This window comes from Phodopus roborovskii, unplaced genomic scaffold (genome assembly GCF_943737965.1).
Source record: "Phodopus roborovskii unplaced genomic scaffold, PHOROB, whole genome shotgun sequence".
NCBI lineage: Eukaryota > Metazoa > Chordata > Mammalia > Rodentia > Cricetidae > Phodopus > Phodopus roborovskii.
In genome coordinates this window covers 47,072,660-47,093,877 of record NW_026126407.1, presented here as the reverse complement: position 1 = coordinate 47,093,877, position 21,218 = coordinate 47,072,660, and the positions used below count along the sequence as shown (strand labels likewise).

At 39.0% G+C, this 21,218-nt stretch overlaps 1 protein-coding gene across 6 annotated transcripts in view; it reads right to left on the bottom strand.

Annotated features, from left to right (window-relative positions):
- Nucleotides 1-11,626, bottom strand: part of Cpeb4 (cytoplasmic polyadenylation element binding protein 4) — a 63,168-nt gene extending 51,542 nt beyond the window's left edge. For 4 of the 6 annotated variants that reach the window (XM_051181012.1, XM_051181013.1, XM_051181014.1 and 1 more), the window contains exon 1: nucleotides 9,191-11,625. In XM_051181012.1, the coding sequence (XP_051036969.1) occupies nucleotides 9,191-10,315 (1,125 nt within the window). In that variant the 5' untranslated portion in view covers nucleotides 10,316-11,625. Of the gene's footprint in view, nucleotides 1-9,190 lie in introns of all 6 variants that reach the window. The other 2 variants (XM_051181010.1, XM_051181011.1) reach the window with 1 other exon arrangement.
- Nucleotides 11,627-21,218: the final 9,592 nt, after the last annotated feature.

Sequence of the window (21,218 nt, the reverse complement as noted above, 5' to 3'; positions counted from 1 at the left end):
CTACATGTGCTTATAATTTCAGCATTATGAGGTGAAGACAGTCAGATATCAGGAATTAGCTGGCCAATGAGGCTAACAAGGCCATCCCCATCTTTAATGGCTGTCCAGTCTCCTAGGCAGAACACATTCCTCAACTCTCAAGTAGAAAATAGGAAATTACCAGACTATTCTCCATGAGAAAGCCCTCTCTCACCATAGTCAAATATTTCTAGCCTACAATCCATCAAAATAGCAAATACCTACACATTGAAAGATTAATAAATAAAGTTTGATACACTCCACAGGCTTCTAAAGCCCCCAACCTCTGAATTCCTTTTAAAAACAAACTATGAACAGAAAAATAATCCCCAAAGCACAGCCCTATACTCATCTTTTTAATTCTTTCCAGACATCATACCCACAATCCCACAGTAGCCTAGAGTTAAAAGAAAGCCAAGATTAAAAATTATACTCTGCTAGTAGATTGTCAAGTCACCAGCTGCTGATTTGGTGCTTTAGCTGGGCTTATTTGCTTTTTTTGATGGCCTAGAAAGAGATGAGGCCACTGGTGTATGTGGGAGTAACACCAGGCTGAGCAGGGAAAACAGGCTGAGCAGGGGCGACAGAAATGTGAGCCATCAGTATCTTCAAAAGACACTTGCAAGACTCTACCTTTTAAAGACTCTACCTTTGAGAAGTGTGTACTTTTACAATTAAACCCTATCACATCTAGGAACTGCTTCAAGATATACGGTAGAGAAGACTTCTGGAGTATAGGTGAGAGGATTCTCCAGGAGCCAGTGACTGCCTAAGTCAGGTGACTATTTTGTCTAGACAACGTTTAAAATTTTCCATAATAAAAAATTAAAAAACACATGGGGGTGAAAGCCTTCTTTAAAAAGGGGGGAATTACCAGTCAGACATTGTATTTATTGGTGTTCAGGTCCCACTATTATTTATGTGCAACAATTCTATTTTTAGAATTGTACTTCATTTATAAAAATATTTTTTTAAAATTAATTTCAATTATCATCACAATGGCTTCCACATTTGAATGACATTTATTTTAGTGTGTGTGTGTGTGTGTGTGTGTGTGTGTGTGTGTGAGTCTTGTGTGTGCATGGGCAAATGAATATCAGAGGACAACTTGCAGGAGTTTTCAGGAATTGAACTCATATCATCAGGTTTGGCCATATGTGACCTACTGAGCCAACTTGCCAGCCCTGACTAATATTGCTATTGAAAATCTTGTTTCCTTTTAATAATAGAATCTTCTGAAAGACAAATATTAAGCATAATCTCATTTTACTCTCAAAAGGGCTTGGTGGCGGGGGAGGGGGGAGGGGAGAGGAAGAATCAGGAAAGTAGCAAGCTTGTCCTGGGTTATATGACTACTAAACAGCAAAGCCGTATTTAGAGCACAGATCTGACTTGTCATAATTAAGGTTGTTTTAGGGGTAGAAATGTTCTTGAGGTCACACAGACAATAACGTGACAGCAGATTTTTACTAGCTAGCATGATGAACCTACTAACTAGATGCATCGATGAACCTACTAACTAGATGCATCCCTCTAGGCTTCCTGAAAGAACTACTATTTAATATGTTACACCACATTTTAAATACAAGTATGGCTTTGAAATATATAATACCAAATGATTAACTACATCTTACTTTAGGTATTTAAAAATGATTGGTGCATATCAAAAAATACTCTGCAAATTCAAATGTCCAGGCCTTATACAGTACAATACGGGAAGTATTTGCATAACTTAAAAGTCTGAAGTTTAATAATTCAGCCCATAAACATGAGGACCAGAATTCTGCTATGCAAAGGTTTAAAGTTTGCCTTTGGTGATACCATTTTGTCACAGAATGTAAACAAGTATAGGTGTACAAAGGAGCTTATATAAGAATTTATTTATAAATTTCCAATTTGGAAATTTCTATTTTATCTATCAATGGCCACACTTACATATCATTTCTGTTATACCTACAGCTGAATGTTAGTCTGCCTTAAAGTTTAATCAGTTAGATCCTAAATTAAAATGGAGTTAAATTATTAGGTTAATTTATGATCTGTTTATAATGTTAAGAAAAAATGCACGCTAAATATCATTCAGATATTAGCAAAAGTTAGGAAGGGATTATAAAATACATTATCAAATGATTTCTGTGAGAGTCCCATACCTATTTCATAACATAATTACTCAATAAATGTATGCTAAAGATTAAAATACAAAAATAAAAGTAAATTATAATAAATATATATACATATAAAATAAATTATAATTCACATTAATTTTACCATGCATGTTAATGACATTAAAAAGTCACACAATATCTAATCTGTTTTTTAAAAATAATTTAAATACTTATATGTGCATTGATGTTTTGCCTGCATGCATGTCTGTGTGAGGGTATCAGATCTTGGAGTTATAGTTATGAGTTACCATGTGGGTGCTGGGATTTGAACCCTGGTCCTCTAAAGAGCATGCAGTGCTCTTAATCGCTGAGCTATCTCTCCAGCCCATAATATTCAGTTTAAATCTATGGTACTATTTCCAACTTCTTAAAAAAAAAGTCATTTTCTGTCAAAATGCTGTTCTTTTAATATATAAATTTACTATATATATATATATATATGTATAGTAAATACATTATAGTGTATAAAGTAAAACATGTTCTAAAGTTCCTTTGTCCCTTATTTTAAAATAGGGTATCACTCTATAGTTCAAAGTAACCTGGGACTTGCTATGAGCCCAGGCTGGCCTTGAATCTGTGATCTCTTGTCTCAATCTTCCAAAAGTCTAGGTAGAAAAATTATTGGAAATAAGGTGACACTTCAGGGATTTCAAGAATTTCACTCTACTGAGACATAAAATTCATAAGAAAAATGAATTTAGACTGTAAAACTAAAACATAAGACTAAGTTGATTTTAAGTACTTTCACTGTTTTTTTCTCAGGATCCCCTGGATTACAAACATATACCACTATACTTGATACCTAGAGCTTTAAAAAACAACCTAGTGCAAAAATCTTTCAAAATACTGAAAGATACAGGCTGCTAAATGCTAATCAAAGTTTAAACATATATGGTTATAAAGCTTGATTTTCCCAGAAAATCTTTAATTCTGTTAAATAATGTCTTTCTCATAGGATGCATCTATAACTGATTGTAAAGGTGTACTCTGAGAAACATCATAAACAATAAGATACACAAGACTAAGATTGTTCAGGATTGTGCACAGAAACCTTAGCTACATGTATAAGTATCTTCACAATTTTACTCAACAGTTGAAAGCTACATTTTTCAATTTCAGTATGGCCACATATTTAAGGTGCCTTACAATAATCCTTCACTATTATCTTGATAAGGGATCATCTTCCAAAATGTAAGGGACTAATTCCAGGCCACTCAGTTGGGTTCAGAATCAAATTCAATTATGTCTCAGTCCAAAGCACATGCTTCCCCATAATACATTTTGGCCTCACATAATAGTCTTTCTCAGGAATTAAATTTCACACTCAGAAGCTGACTTAAAAAAATAAGATATGCAATTTTATCTTTCTGCCTACCAGTTATTTTCTGAAACTTGAAAATGTAACTCAATCTCTTTTCAATAATATGTGCTGAAAAAAAATCAAATTTAAAAAATATGTATGTTGTCCTAAATAGATAAGGGCAAAAACTTACTTTTAATTTCCGCAAGATACCTTTGAATAATTCAAATGAAATAAAATAACTATTTGTCACAAAAGTTAGAATAGTCATACTGTGGGTTTGTGCCCTTAAAGCAAAGAAAATTGTTCACACTATCTTATTTGTGATGGGACCAAAAACCTAGGTGTAACACATTGTTAGAAACAACATCATACTGCAGGGCTTTCAAGATTATTCTCACTCTATCAAGACAGAAAAGTTCTAAGAATGATGAATTCAGAATGTAAAATTCAAACATAAGCCTAAGTTAATTTTAACAGTACTTTCACTATGTCTTTATCAGGGGCACCTCCAAGATTATTTTCACAAGCTTACCCTGGTGAACTAAATATCACCTTCCTAGTTTCAATTAGCAATAACCATATTCACTAGGCTTCTAATAAGTAAGCTTTTCCTAATAGGTTTTAGAGCAATTTGTGACTATATTTCAAAGCTTCCCTGAAAACAACACAAAATATGGTTAAAAATTCTACCAGAGGGCTCTTGCAGAGAACCTGGGCTCACCAACTCTAACTCCAGTTCCAGAGAATCCAGTGCCCTCTTCAGGTCTGTAGGCACTAGGCCTCATGAAGTGTACAGACATGCATACAGGCAGATCACCCAGACACATAAATAGAAATTAATAAACCTTTATTTAAAATGAGGGAAACACTGGAAAAGGTTTAAAGGTTTTTTTTTTTGTTTTTTTTTTTTAAGAAGTCTACCTCTGAAGATGGAGTTTCCGTCACACCTGGTCCCACAGTTGTTGGGTCCCAAATAAACACACAGAGGCTTATATTAATTATAAACCACTTGGCATTCTAAGTCAAACAAAAGATTTCCTATGAAAAATTTCTCTTGGAATCCAATTAAGAAAAGATAAAATAGAATGAGGTTGTATGTTATGATGATGTTTAATAATTCACCAAAACTTGTTACCTGAAGCACTAAAGTAACTTTCTGTTTACAGGCACACTGTGTGATATATATTTTAAGGACATTACATTGATACCACCAAGTAAGTTATTATGGTGACAAGAATTACTAATGTAATTAAGACAACAGACCTGTGATGTTGTGTCTAAGGTAATGGAGCCCAAGTAAAGTCCTGAATTACATCTTTGTGGCCACTTTACTTAGCTAATGGAGATGGGAACATAAATGGAACTTTAGATAACAGTATATAGACTAAGGAATTCTGTTTTACTTTTCCTGTAAGGACAAATCTAGGCATCATTCCAATAAGGTACTATATTCAAATATAATTATTGGCAGTATCCCAATCTATTATCTGGTTTGGGTATTGGAGCTCCAGGATGTGTTTGGCAGAACAGACAGGACTTATTTTCTCTTTAATGTAAGGTTCAAATCACACTTTAGTCACATGAATATGAGACTTGTCTCTTTATTTTCAAGTCAGGGCAATAAAACCAAAAGTCACCCTATTATGGAAAGTAATAGAGCCTATCCAAATGTGCCTAACTACTCAAAATTAAAAACAAAAGGATCTGAGGCCAGTGAGATTGAATAAAGGCACTTGCTGCCAACCCTGAGTTCAATTCCTCGGATCCACATAATAGAAAGAGAGAAACAACTTTTGCAAGTTATCCTCTGACCTCCATGCATGTACAGTGGTGTTGGCAAGCATATAAATAAACGAATGTAATAAAAATTTAATTATTCACCTTAACATCATGAAGTTTAACATTTAGAATAGATAAACAAATATGGTATATCATTTTTTACTTTTAAAATTCTTTACTTTTAAAACTTTTGTTTTTTTAATGGATAGCCTCATGATGTTGCTTAGACTGGCCATGACTTCTAGACTCTCCAACCTGCCTCAGCCTCTAGAGTAGCAGGATCTATATTGGGGTTACAATCAGCTTTTGGTCATTACATATAGTTAACTTTTTTCCTTTCATCTTACATGCTTCTGGGAGAAGTTCCTCTCACACCCAACTTAAATCTGATTTTGTATTTGTATTATGGTTTTGTAAAGAGGTACATACCATAGTATAATATGGTTAAGAGTCAAATCTTGCATGTAAATAATAATTTCTACCTCATAGGATTACTGAATGAACTAATACATACAAAACACAACATGAAAGGCAATTTATGTATTATTAAATGCATATTAATTAATTTAATGTGTCTGAAAACAGAATTCAAGTTATGTATTCTTGATTCATACCATGAAGCTTTAGATGAGGTAAAAATTCAGAAGCAACTTGTAATTAATTTTTTTCTCAAAATATAGTTCCTTGGTGAATCACTTAGGGGGCAACTGAGATAATCAGGCTTCATAAATATGGACAAAACAGAATGTTGAAAATGGACAAAAAATAATTGGGGAGGAATACCGGCAAAGTGGCATACTGGGTAAAAGCTACTACCTGAGTTTGATTCTTGGATCCACTTTGTGGAAGGACAAAACTGGCCCCTGTAAGTTATCTTCTGATCCTTATATGTACACATGTGCATACATACAAAATAAATAAAAATGAAAACATTTAATTATTAAATATTATTAATATTAAAACCCTAGATACAGGCAGAACAAAAATGAACCTGCAGTAAACAGATGTAAAAAAAATAGTTTGGTTCATTTCAAACTAAATAAATATTGCCCAATATTAGGCAAGTTTCAGATTCATTTTTAATATAACAGTACCATGCTATCTGATAGTATATGAATATTATAACCTCATTCTAAATCCACTACCCAAAATGATGGAGATGGGAGCCAAAAATAATCTACTTTCTAATCATTCCATATTTGAAAAAAAAAAAATCTTTTGAGACAAGGTCTCACTTTATAACCCTGGCTGATCTTGAACCCACAGAAATTCACCTGCCTCCCAAGTACTAGGATCAAAGGTGTGAACCACCATGCCCAGCCTTTCTATACTTGAATCGGTTTCACTGACCACCTTTTTCCTATCCCCAGCATAACAGACAAGAAAAAAAACAAGAGGAAAGTAAAAAAAATTTCAGTGCTGGAGATCAAATCCAAAGCCTCATTCAGGCCAGACAAATGCTCTATTACTTACATCCCTAGCCCTCTGAAAGGGTTAGTTTCTAACAACAGCTCTTAGTGTCAATCTTAGTCTGTTATTTAATAAGTCAGTTTAATCACTAAAGAAACTGATCCAAAGAATTCCACATGTTCAACATATCCTATCAGCCCCATATGGAGAAAACCTGAGCCACATATGTGTGTGTGTGTGTGTGTGTGTATGTGTGTGTGTGTTATTTTCTGAACTTCTCGTTCAGAACTTCTCCCCAAACAATTCTTTATCATAAGTTAGTAAGCTCAGAATGAGAGAGTAACCATGTGGTTACATAAATTTACTGTTAGCATAAGGAATAGCAAATAGGAGAGAAAAGTGTATTCAATTCACACACTAATAAAATTCTAGTTAAAAGGTATTTAAAAAAAAAACAGCTATCTATTTTTACTTTATGTCCATTGGTGTTTTGCTGTGGGTGTCAGGTCCCCTAGAATTGGAGTTAAAGACAGTTGCCATGTGGGTTCTGGGAACTTAATGCTCTTAACCCGAGCCATCTTTCCAGCCCCTAAGGTATAGGTTTTGTTTTAAATAATATATATTATACTATTATTCTTTTACTTTACGTGTATTGGCCTGCATGTATGTCTGTGTGAGGGTGTCAGTCAGATCTTGAAGTTACAGACAGGTGTGAGTTGCCATGGTGGGTACTGGGAATTGAACCCAGGTCTTCTGGAAGAACAGTCAGTGCTCTTTAACTGCTGAGCCATCTCTCCAGCTCAAGCTAATTTAAATTAGCAATACACAAAGAGTTCATAAGTCACATTTGCATTAGATTGTTTTAAAATTTATGTTCTAAGGAATATTAAAAACTACTTTTAAAGTCATTGTCAATATGTTGAACAGCTATTTATCTGTTGCTACATGACAACTGCAAAAAATAATGTTTTCTATATTTTTTATATTTTTGGTTGTGAGACTAGCCTTTAATGGCTAAGCCATCTCTCCAGCCCAAAATAATGTTTTCTAAAAGCAAAATGCCAATAACTTTTTGACAGGAAAAAAATTTAAAAATAAAAAAATTCTAACACTAAATTTGACCAAATATTTTAACACTAAATTTAACCAAATATTTTATCTTTAAGGACAGAAGAGATACTTACTTAATTCATTGGACTTACACGGACTTCTCTTAGCAAACTTTCACTCCCTTACACAGGAACACTACAACTATTTTATAATATGATTTAGTTCCTGCAGACTGTGTCTAAAAAAACTCTTTTACTGTAACACATCTGTGTGACACCTTCATGTATAAATAATTTTAATCCCATGTTTAGTTTCCTTATCTGTAAATGGGATAATGATAGAACTTACCTTGTGGGATTGTTGTTAGGACAGGTCCAGCACCTTAGTACTTTACATAAATTTTACATAAATTTTCCAAGGACACAGAAATGATCATACTCTATAGTATATAAACTGAGTATGGCAAGTGAGGTTCAGCTAGTTTGCAATTCCCTTTACCCTGTTTTTATGATAAAAACTGGCTGTTCATTAGTTCAAAAACATCAAACAATATGACTCCTACCAGATAAAGGATATACTAGTAGCAACAAAGGTTAGTGATCTTTGCCTGGATCTATTTTTAGGAATGGTTTAATTATCTACACCCCTAGTATTAACACTGGAAAAAAAAAAAAAAAAAAAAAAAAAAAAAACAAGTGGGTGAAGGGCATCACATTAAAAAAAAAAAAAAAAAAAAAGCAAGCATGGCATGGCATTCTGAAATCAAAAACTTCATGGTTTTCAAAAAGAAATAGTTAGCATTTAGAAGGTCGTAGGTTCTACACCCAGCACTGTAAATAATAATACTAATTTTAAACATGACCAAAAAAAAAAAAAAAATCACCTACCGTTTCTCCCTAAGTAGCAGTGCTTACTGACACAAGAAAGGTCAGAATTTGCAGAGAGATTTAAGAGGAATTGCTGAATAGATCAGTTCAGACTGCTCAGACTACAAGGTCCACGTCTAAATATAGCCAGGAGGAAAACTGCAACCTAGTAGTTAGATGGTTTCAGTGAATCCCTACTTTACAATGTCAGAAAAGGTCATTTTAAGTTAGTTCCTTTAGATAGGCAGAAAACATTCATTAGTTTCCACAACAAAACACATTATCTGCTATATATTATTGTTCTTCTTCAAGCAAGTGAAGAAAATTCTCATTAAACAAAAAAGGTACTATAATTACTTAAGGTATCATTAACTACTAGCTATCTGCTATCTGTAATTATAAATGGAAAAACTAAGGTCCAAGAAACAAGTGAATATTTTGTTCCAATTACACTCATTTGCTAAAATAAAAACTGGCAATCAATTAATTTTCTAAGATTTCTAATGTGAACACACACAATTCCAATTCTTTCATTCCACAGATACTCCACCACCCAACTTCCTTATTCATCTTAATCTATTAATGGAACAGCATCTTACCGGAAAAGGAAAAATGGTGTCAGCCCTGTTCAAGCTATCTTCCATCCAGGATTTGGGAGCAAAGGCTGAGCTAGGGCGAGCATACTTCTGGAGCTGAATGTGATTGCTTGCAAAATTTTTCTTCAAAGGTGAAATGGAGTTCAGGGGTGTTATTCCACCATTCAGCCCTCTGCGGTGATCTCGGCCTTGAGAAGCTCCCCAGCCACCATAGCCGCCACCTCCTGGGCTCCAGGAAGAAGATGGGGTTGGAGAGGGACTCTGGTAGCTGCTCCATGGAGAAGGAGGTTTGTTAAGATTATTCGCCAAATGAGGCAGCTGGTTAAAAGCAGCATTTCTATGTGTGAAGGGCGGGGGGTGGGGACTGGCAGGAGACCTCCTTTGCTGCTGATGCTGGCTGTGATGATGCTGGAAATGGGGATGATGAGGATGGTGCTGGGAGAGAGGCCCGATCTGAGGGGAGAAGCTACCACCGAAGCCAGGGCTGACATGATGGGGGAAATTTTGAAACAACAGAGCACCATTATTAGCTGAAGCGCCAGGGACCCCACCCTGGTGAAAGAAACTTGCATCTTCATTGATTATCGTGGAGGAAGAAGGTGCTATCGCTGCTGACCAGTTACTAAAACCAGTAAGGGACGATGCACTAGATGTCAAGGGTTGGGTGGAAGTACCGAGGCCCGTGGCTTCTTGATAATCAAACCCTGTCAACACTGGTGATTCAATTCGTATTTTTTCTTTTCCATTGCTGTTTTCTGAAGAATTGTCCCCTGGATTTTCTTCAGCTTTTGCCTTTTCAGTTTCAGGCAGTATTCCAGCTTCCTGACCTGGACTTGGGGAGAGTTGTTGCTTTTCTAAAGGGTCTTGTTGTTCTTGCTGTTGACTTTTTCCTTTTTCTGACCCCAAGATCTCATCCTGAATGTTATGGGTAGCTGGAGCAGGAAAGAGCCAAGCTGACCCAGCGCTGCTGCCATTGGCAGCTGTGTTATTATTTATAAAAGCAGCAGGGTTGGGGGTGGCATTTTGGTGATGGTGTGGAGGCTGCAGATGTGGATGGAATCGCACTGGAAAAGCAGATTTATTCCCAGTATTGCTTTGCACTAGCACTCCAAACCCGTAATCCCCCATTTATTATTTTTAGGATCAGAATCTCACAATAAAAAAAGACAATCTAATGCCTCGAGTCTTTTCCCCCGTGTATCTCAGATTTGTTTGTTTGCTTGAAGTATCTTATTTATAGCTAACTCAAAGATCACAGCTTATAACGTTAAGTATCTCTGATTTGGAATTCTGGTCTCTCTGGAAGGAAAAAACAACTAAAAAAATCTCTTAAAATATTGATATCAATCCAATTGGGCTTATTTCTAGGTGAGAATAAAAAAGGAAAAAGGTAAAAATCAAGTCTTTGGTTAGTAAAATAGGCGCTTTCTTTTTCCAAAGGAAAATGTACATGAATGACAAAAACACAGCTTCTCAAGCATCTATGGATATAGAAGAATAAGCATTGTGCAGAGTAAAAATATATATATATAAAATTTAACAATCACATATGGTCTTCCTCAGCAGTTTAGATTCACATAAAAATTAGAATAGGATTAAGGGGAGAATACGTTCTTTTCTTGGCAGCTTGGTTAAAAAAATCAGGAATAATTTAAGAACATTATATATTATATATTTATATATAGATAGATTATATTAGGTTTTCTGGGACGGGAGGTGAATTTCTGGTTGCCAAAGAGGAAATCAGCCTTGACTAAAGGACAGATGATTGCAGGGAGGTTTCTGCTGTTCCTGGTCCTGTTTCTGTTCTTTTGTAGGGTGCAGTGTGGGCCTCTGGGGCTGTTCCTGGGGCTCCGGGTGCAGATCTTGCTGCGTTTGCTGTTCTTGGGCTCCCCTCGGCCTCCTTTCCCCCATGAAAGGGGTTGGAAACACCCGTTTCTCCCTCTGGGGGGTGTCGCGATCAGGAGGGATTAGCGAGACTGGACAAGGGCGAGCTGGCGGCCTGGGGGTGCGGGGAGCAAGGGGGTGACCTGGTAGGTCCTGCGGTTTCTGCCTCTTCCCCTCTCTGCGGCTCCGGGATTTTTTTCCCTCATGGGACCCAGGGGCGGTTTGTTCAGTTCTCTCAGTTCGATTCTCCGCCGGAGGGGGGGAGGGGGATGGTGAGAGGGAAGGGGGGAGGAGATGGACAAAAAGGAAAACCCCGCTACCGTAGTTACTCTAAAGGAGAAAGGCTTCCCCCCCCGGGCTGGCGCTCTCTTTCCCCCAGACTGCTTGGAAACTATAATTTAGAAGGCTTTTGTTTCTCCTCACGGTTGCTGGGCCGCCGCCGCCGCCGCTTTCCCCGGGTCCCGCAGTCCCAGCTGTCGTCGTTGTGGACTCCGCCTGGCTCTTCTTTTTCTTTGCTTCCTCTTCCTCGTCTTCCCCTGCTGTCGCCGCTGCCGCCGCCTCCACCTCCGCCGCCACTGCCTCCGGTGCCCGGGTCCCGAAGCCGCGGCTGAGTCCTTCTCCTCAGGACCGAGCCGAGTGAAATGACAACCAGCTGGAAAGACCGAGAGACACTTCCGGTTCTGCGAAGGAGGGGCAGGGCGTTGCGGAGGCCCCGCCCAGCATCCGGAAGACCAATCCGACGCTAGGATTCCTATTAGGCCACGCCTCCCAAGCTCAGAGCCCCTCCCAGGAAGGTCTCCGGTCATCTCAGAGCCGCCCCTTCCGCCTGCGCCTCGCCCAGCCCGGCCGGCACCGGAGCTGGGTCAGCGCACTCAGTGAAAGCAATGTGCCGCCATCTTTTTTGTGGGCAAAGACTCCTTCGAGGTTTATGTTCCCAAAGTAGGCTTTTCAGGAAGCCCATAGAGAGACATTCGGAAGAGAATGGGCTCCTTGCACATTGAAATACTGAGCTGAATTGCTGGGGGTCGAAGTGGCAACCCATGAAACCGAGAATAAACGACAGGCCTGCCCTGAGTAAAGGTGGGTGCCCTAGGCATCACGTGCTCTGTCCCGAGCTCCTCCCCAAAGGGATGGAAAGGGAGGCGGGTGTTCCAGGCAGCTGTGCTGTGCCTGGAACTGCGTAGTTCTTATCCAGAATGTGCATCTCCGAAGGGATTCCCTTGAGCCTTCATTCCTCCACTCCCCGCCATCTACTCTCCCCATCCTTCCTTTAAAGTGCAGAAGCTGTCGGCTTTCTATCCCGCCTTCGAAGAGTAAAGGAAGGTTGTTTCTAAAAACGAAGATCCTGTCCCTGTCCTGCTCTTTTTATATCTTTTTTAATGGCTGTCCGTTATCTGGGGAATAAAGGCTAACCTCCGTAGTTCAAGCCTTCTTGTCTTATGGGCAGTAATTTTTACGCCTTCTTTCATGTCCTTATGGTCTCCACTTGGCAAAGTCTTTTTCTTCGGAGGAGTCAGCCCCTAAACTACCTACTCTGCTGTCTGAATTCTTTTTTACAGACGTACATGACCGTGCACCTGTACATGAATACAGCTTGTGCTTGTATAATGCATTGGTGGCTTATGTTTCTAGACTGGTGCTTGCTCTAAAGCAGTGGTTCTTAATCTGTGAGTGGCGACCTCTTTGGGGGTTTCAAATGACCCTTTCACAGGGATCGCCTAAGACTATCAGAAAACACAGATATTTACAATTCATAACAGTAGTAAAATTACAGTTGTGAAATAGCAACGAAAATAATTTTATGGTGGGGGATTACCACAACATGAGGAACTGTATTAAAGGGTTGCAACATTAGGGAGATTGAGGACCACTGCTCTAAAGAGTTGATATTGAAGATGGGAAGCACCAGGGAATGAATCCTGAATGGAAAAATAAATGGATAAACCAGCAATAATGAAATCTTTCCTGACAGCATCTATTTTCAAATCTGAATTAATAATTTAGTTCCTTATGTCATTTGGTTTGGAGCATATATCTCAATGTTTTACCATATTGGTTGGTTGCTGTCTAGTCAAGGACCTTTTGTCAGTGTCTTTGTGTAGTTTTCCTACTACCATGCACTCCACTGGGACCTGAAGTAATGTGTTGCCCTCAGTATAAGCTTTAGATGTGCATTGAATAAATGTTTTTCTTTCATTGGGAAATGAAAACTGAAGAAAAAATGAAACTAGGGCAGAACCCTAAGTAGTTCTAACAAAAATAAGAAAAAATTAAAGTGGTATTGACCCAGTGTGCACATGCTTTTAATCCCATCACCTCGAAGGCAAAGGCAGTGGATTTGTGTGAGTTCCAGGCCAGCCAGGGTTATATAGTGAGAGCCTATCTCAATCATCATCTTTTAGTCCACTGTTTTTTAGCTGGTCTTCCTGACTTACATTCTGCAACCAGGCTCTCAGTTCTCCAACACTTTTTTGTTTTGTTTTTTGAGACAAGGTTCTCTGTGTAGCTTTGGAGCCTCTCCTTGAACTCACTCTATAGACCAGGCTGGCCTTCAACTCACAGAGATTCACCTGACTTTGTCTCCTAAGTGCTGGGTTTAAAGACATGCACTACCACCACCCAGCTCTCCAACACTTTTATATGGTACCTATGCAGACCCTCATTAAGGGGTTTTATTCTCCTTCCCTCCCTGTATATGCGTCATAGTTATCTCTGCAGTTCTGGGAGTTCTTTGAGCATAGGTATTGGTGGATCTTACTATGTTGTTACCCTCATCTGCTCCCTCCCCCCCCCCACACACACACCTTGAGACCAAGCCAGCTCAGCCAGGTACTATTTCTTCCAGAATAATTTCTGTAACATCCCTTCACTAGAGTCTTTCAGATTGCTCTTTTAAAATTACTACTAGCTGTCAGTAGGTTAGTTTCTTATGGGCAAAGAGCATGTGTGATTTGTCTTTATATATTGCTAGTGACCAGTAGAGGATCTGGCTCAGAACAGACTCAGGACATGTTTACTTAATGAATAGATGGATGTTCTGTGTCTAGGGGATGGTTATGGAACTATCAGTTCTTCTCAGTATCTAAAATGGCAATTGTGGCTCGAAGGAAACTTATTTGTCCTTAGAACCTGTTTGAATCCCAGCTCTGCTACTTACTCTTTGTGCAGCCTTAGGCATCATCACTAACAGATTCTTCTTTCCCCATGGATAAATTTTGAACAGTATTCTACAACCTCTTGCTAGGTTAGTGAATTACATGAAATCTGAGGTGTGTATAAGTGCTGTGGTCAAGATGTTAGTTTCTTGTTAGCATATTGAGTCCAGAGAGTTTGTTAAGCTGAATCTTTTGCCTAGAAGAAGTTGCATGTACCAAATGTCTAGGAACCTCTCTTGGTTTGTGAGCAGAGTTGGGCCAAGATCCACTTGGTGCTTCCACCCCAAGATCAGTCTGATCATTTAAGGTATGGTCTGGGCTGATTAGGATGATCACTGGGGACATCTGAATCAACAAGGGTCAGTTTGTGGTTAGGTACTGGAAGGAAGAGAGAAGGAAGAAGAAACCATTTTCTTAAATCTGGTGCATACTCAGAAGAAATCTAGGGTATTCAACCCAGGACTACCCTTCTTGAAAACATTGTGGCCTCAAAAACTGTCCTCTGGTAACTATGACAACAATTCAGCAGCTCCATTTAGGATCTTTAGAGTGATCTACAGTTGCAGATAAGAGCTGTCTGGTGGTAGGAGTCTATTCTGTGGACTATGCTCACCAGGAAGCTTGCACAGGGAAAACATACTTTGCCCAAACATTAAGGTGCTACCAGGTTCAAAAATAAATTTTACAAAGATCCTTTCCTGTCTAGTATACAGACATACCCTCACAGAAGCTATAGGCTAAAGAATGCCTATATTTTCCTAGCTGCTGCCCAGCCCTCTCTTTGAGGGCTTTCCAGGAAGCAGTGTTAATGTCTGCTTCACCGGCTTCTTTCTGAAGCATGGCAAATGATATAAATCTCACCCCATAATCACACAGGGTGAACACTGGCCCACTAGAGCTCTAATGTCCTCACCAGTGCTTTGAAACATATATTGCCAGCCATTTCCAAATAATCCATATCCAAGCTATCTAGAAGCCTTTCTAATGACTTTAGCAAGCTCAGCCTCCACCCAACGCTGCTTATGTTGTACTATGCAATCCATAAGGTACATAGACTAGTATATGAATGAAACCCAAAAGGGTTGTACAGTACATGGGCCCTGGTACCTTTTTCCTTTCTATAAAACAATGGGATACATTATAAAATAAGAAAAAGCCACCATAAATGACATAAGCTCATATTCACATGCAGAAATATTTAAAGCAGTTGATCCTTTCAGAGTCGGCAGCCCAGGAACTTTCTAATTGAATTGAAGGACTCAGTGTCCTTATTATTGGTTTTAGTAAGAAGGTAAGTCTAGATAGGTAAGTCTGACCACACAGGAAATTAATACTCAACAGCTACTTGGCTAGCAACATTAATGAGCTTTCTAATAAAAACCAAAATGTACTTTTTAATGAGTGCAAAAATTACAAAGTTAAAGGCAACTTCTGTGAAAGCAAAGAAAGAAAGGAGGGTGGGGTAATTCTTGAAATAGCCTCATTTCCACGAGTGCCTGCAACTTGCTACCATAAGGTGAGCTGGACAGAGATGGAACCAATCCCCAGAACAGATCTTTCTCAAATTCCATTTCTGCTCTTCACTAAGACCCAGTGTTGGAAAATGGTGTGTGTTTACTTAAAACACACTATTTTTAATGACTAATGACTAATTGCTCAGTTGTTTTTGTTTTTTGATTTTTTTTTCTCTTGCTTGGTGTTCTGCAATGTGTGCAGCAAGTCTCTGGATTTTCTTCCCATCTTCCCATAGCACACTAGCACAGAGTGCTATTTAACAAACTGTTTGGAAGGGAACAACCAGATCCTCCAATACATCCTTCCTGAACAACTGGTTTGAAAAAATGAGGCCCAGCATGTGGACATGTTTCTCTTTAAATACCTCATTCTGGAAAGACATAGGTGAGCCAGAGCAGGGGTTGCCCTTTACAAACTGACATGCATCACACAGGGTGACTTGGTGTTGTAGGGTTTTTATTGCTGTGAAGACACACAATGACAATGGCAACTCTTATAAATGAAAACATTTAATTGGGGTGGCTCACTTACAGTTTCAGAGTTTCAGTCCATTATCATCATGGCAGGGAGCATGGCAGGGTTCAGGCAGCTGTGGTGCTGGAGTAGTAGCTAAGAGTCCTACATCTTGCAGGCAACAGGAAGTTGACTGAGACATTGGACAATATCCTAAGCATAGGAAACCTCAAAGCCTCCCCCCTCAGTGACACACTTCTTCCAACAAGGCCATGCCCACTCCAACAAAGCCACACCAAAGTGTTATTCCCTACGTTATTATGGGGACCAATTCCATTCAAACTGCCACACTTGGATTCTCTCAGGGCTCCAGCTCCCTATGTGGACAGCCTGCAGAGATATCTAGATCACCCCTTACTGCTTTGGATAGATAAACTTTGCTTCTTGCATCAAAATCATGGCTGTCCTACCAGGTAGCTGCTGTCTCACACCCCATAGCTGGACTTAGAATTTTACCTGCACTGCTAGGAAAAACAACAGCTTTGCAGAGCATGCTGGCAAGCTGGCTCTTTCCAGAAGACAGAGAACTGGGAGTCAGAGATTACAATTTGCCCCAATATATCCACAAACTCACAACTACTGGTATAACCAGTATAATGATTTCCTCATGAACAAAATTTATATTGCAAAGAGAATGTCAATTTTTCCTTTAAAACTAAAGGGTGACTAAAATGATCCTTTTCTTTCATGTCCAAATTTCTTGCTCTCTTGTTCTTTGAATATATGTTACTAACAAACATAAATTCATCAAATATAGATTCCCAGGCTAGGCCCAAGACACAGAGAGTCTTGCTTTTTATTGTTTTTAAGTCAGGGTTTCTCTGTATAGCCCAACTGCCTTGGAATTCACTCTGTAGATCAGGCTGGCCTCAGATTCACAGAGATCTGCCTACCTCTGCCTCTTAAGTGTTGGGCTTAAAGACCGGCTTATCTTGCATTTTCCTCATAACATCTTCTTATAACATTGCAAGGTAGAAGAGGCTTCTTTGTGGTGATGTAAGAGCAGAGAAATCAAACTAAGAATTGCTAAAAACAATACTTCCCCTTTCTTACATAAAACAGTTTGGAGGACTAAAACAGTTGGTGGAGGGAGTGGTTTTCAGAACTCATTAGGAACCCAGATTTTCCCTTTCATTGCTCTTCTCTCCTCAAAGTGTGCCTTCCTCCTTAGGTCAAGATGAAGAGAGAACTAAGCCTTCTCTTTGAGGAGTCTTTTCAGAAGACATAGGCATCATGTCCACTCTCCCGTTGACCACAATAGCCACATGGCCACACTTACCATGAAAGGACCCAAAAAGCATGGACTTTGTTGGTGTTCCCAGGTGCTCTATTAAAAGTCAGGCTCTGGGGGCTGAAGGAAATGGCTCATGATTGTGAGCTCTCACTGCTCTTCTGAAGGTCCTGAGTTCAATTCCCAGCACCCACATGGCAGCTCATAGCAACTGCCTGTTTTCTTCTTCTAGTGTATGGATGCACATGCTAACTAAGTACCCATATACATAAAATACATAAGTAAATAAACCTTTTTTATTTAAAAAAAAAAAAAGAAGTTGGGCTTCTGTTTTAAGCAAGAAGTATGAGGTGGGAAAAGATCTTGAAGACTTTCTAGTTTAAACTGTGAACAGTACTCATTCCTTAATGGGAAGTACTGGAAAAGAATGATAAAGAACTAAGTTTCTCATTGTGTGATTCAATGTCTTGTCTATTCTACCACAGTTACCTCACATACCTCAGTAGGAAGTCTTCCATTGTTTGAAAGTCAATGCCAAACTCTTATGACATGGCAAAAGGGCCCATCAACTTGGTGTTTGCCACCTGACCCTCTCCTACCCTGCACCCTGCAAGACTTGTATCTACAAACTGAACTCTCAGCCATACGTGCCATTTGCTTCAAGGAACAAACAAAACACATGGATAATAGCACTCAATACTATAGGCTATGTGTGTGTTTGCTGATGCTGGCCAGCCAGTGACATCAGGGTTCCAGTTAGCATCTCTAGATGTTCTTGGCTTTCTTTGAGGTCTTAAAATGTCAGTCCTTGTCCCTAGGCCCAGGCATCATGCAGTGCCTTTCAGAAATGAGAAATAGGGCTGCAAACAGTCTAATTTCTCCTCACACTGGAGGGTCTTTTTCAGAGACCCACCACACCTTTGACAATCTGCTGTTAGGATTTTTGGTGGGAGCTGAGTCATTTACCTGAATCTGAACCTACTTTCCCTTCAACAAGAGGATCCAGCCTCAAGCTGAAACAGTAAGCTTCTGCAGACAGAGGAAAAGGAGAAGTCCTGAGAAAACAGGTGTGTCCTGTGCCTGCCACCATCATTGTACAGTTTTGCATCTTTGCCCATTTGCCAAGAGCATCTGCTTTGCTTGTCTAGGGCCTTCTCATAAAGGGTCCTTTCCTAGATACACTTTAATGGCCACCAGCAGACATGGTACATCCTCTGAGGTCAGCATCCACATTCAGCACGTAGTCTACTGTTGTGTAATCAACTGTTTAATTCCCACCAGCTCTACCTGCCTCTCAAGCTCAGGGATGCTCTCCTTGTTGTACCAAGCCATGGTAGGCCTTTAATGAGTATTTTTGGAATTAAGATGGTTCTGCCCCCTTTCTTTCATATAAATCACAAGTAAATCCAAAGTAGTACATATTTGGTTGAATTTAGAAAAAAAAAAAAAAAAACACAGAAAAAACTTGAAGCATTTTTTCAAACAGTACTTCTCACTTTATTGTTCAGTGGATTTTGTGGGGAGGGGAGATATGGCAATGCCCTAGTAGCATATGTGAAGTTCCTGTTAACATAAAATTTCTGCTCTGCTGTGGATCTCACAGCAGATCAGTCATTATAAATCCCAGAGAGTTACTTTAATAAAAAGTAAGCCATCTCAACCTTGTGTAAAACGCATTATACATAATAATTGCTTCACTTGGCAGAATCACTTTAGGCACAGTGCTGCAGCTGTGTTAAGCTCTATTGACACGCCCTCCATGTTAAACTGCTTCTTGATGAAGTGGGTTGCTTAGAAGCCACCAGCCAATGTGTGTCTACTCACATGCCTACGTGCACATAATGTCATCACCACCTCAGTACAAATGCAGAGACAGAAATTGCCTAATGTCAATAAGCACTATCACCTGTAAGAGGATGCTCCAGTCTCTAATGTAGTTGAGTTGAGTCTCAGTAATGGGCTTCTTCAAATGACCCAGCCCCCACTGGAGTGCCTTCACATTCAGTGGCCTGTGTAAAGTCTAATAAGTCCATAAATATTTTAGTGAGGGAAATAGGTAGCATTATGGTCACACTCTGTGATGCTGGCAGCTTGGTAGTTAGAAACCACCATGTCCAGAGGTGTAGTAATTCACCATTTGCTGAGAGTTAAAATGAGGCAGAAGAGAGCTCAGAGACTCTAAGCTCATTTTTTATTTAAAGGCAAATTTTAATCTATTCAGCTTCTTAAGCTCAAAAAAATAGAAAGAAGAAAGGAAGAAACATGCTTCAAATGCAGAAATTTAAGGGCTATATGGAGTCTTATTTGACAATAGCTGGGATACAGTTTAAATCTTTGGTGACATTCTATAACCTGTAAGTGCTTGGTGAGAATTTAAAATATAGTTTTCTGTTTTTCATAGGTGTGTGTGTGTGTGTGTGTGTGTGTGTGTATGTTTGTATGCATGTATGTATGTACATGCATGTGTGTGTGTGTGTGTGTTTCTTTTAAATCCATATATTGTTTTGAGGAAGTTTATTATTTATACCCCTTTAAAATAGGAAGATTCATAATTTACATTATAATTCTACTGCCTTTTATCCAATATTATTTTCAAATGGACATAAGATTTAGAACTTAAGTAAAGAAGCTAAAAATTTTGTGTTACTGGTACTAATTGCAAAACATCAGGATGACATGACTTGTCATATATTTTATGCTGTCATTAACTTATTTCTAATACATGCTGAAATAAATGCATATTGAGTCCAACAGATGTTGTAATCAAAGCAAGAAACTGTCCATCATGAACTGTCTAACTGGGGCATTTCAGGAAGCACTAGGTTACTGGGTAAGAAAACAGATGTTTTAATTGGGTAATAGTTCAAGTCCCATCTTTGTCAACAGCTGAATGACTTCTGTGACTCTTTTTGTCTCTCTGACCCCAATTTCTGCACCTGGAAAACAATGACATGAATGCCCAGGAAGTTTTCTAGAGGGTTATATGAGGTGAGAAGTGCCAAGCTCTTAGGGTAGTTTGTAGGCTGTAATAGTGTATGATTATTATTAACTTTTTGATTGGGGACCTGTGTGTCACTACAGAATGCCAAACACCAATGAATATGCCTGGAGACAAACAAAATTTACCAGGTGTCTACATCTGACAGGCTCTTTAGTAGGTCCTGGAGACATGCTGATAATTCTTGAAATGACAGCTGTGTGTTAGAGATAATGACAGCAGTGTATGTGTAATGCATGTGCCTAGGTTCAGATGGCAGGTCGGGGGGGAGGGTGGGGAGGAAGGAGAACATGGTCAAAGTTAACATCAGAGAAGAAAGTATGCAGATCCTTAGGTCAGGCCTCTCCTTGCTGGCTCCTCGGGACACATCAAATTCCAAGTACATGGAATTCCTATGGACAGCAAAAGTTGCATGAAGTTTGAGCATATGTTCAGCCATGGAGCCCTGCTATCGTTTACTTACAGCTCACATACTGTTAAAGAGTTGAAGGATACTATTTTCAAAATTAGACAGTGGTCAAGCAGCATATAAATAAAGTACTTAATTTCCTTCTACAGAGATCTCCCACTCCATACACAGAAGCTGGCTACCTTCCTTATCTGTGGGTTCAATCAGTGCTGATGAAAAATATTTGGAAAAAGCTGCAACTTCACTGAACATGGATAGATTTTCATGCAATACTGCCTGAATTATATTTTGTCAGACTATTTCCACAAACTTTATATTGTGTT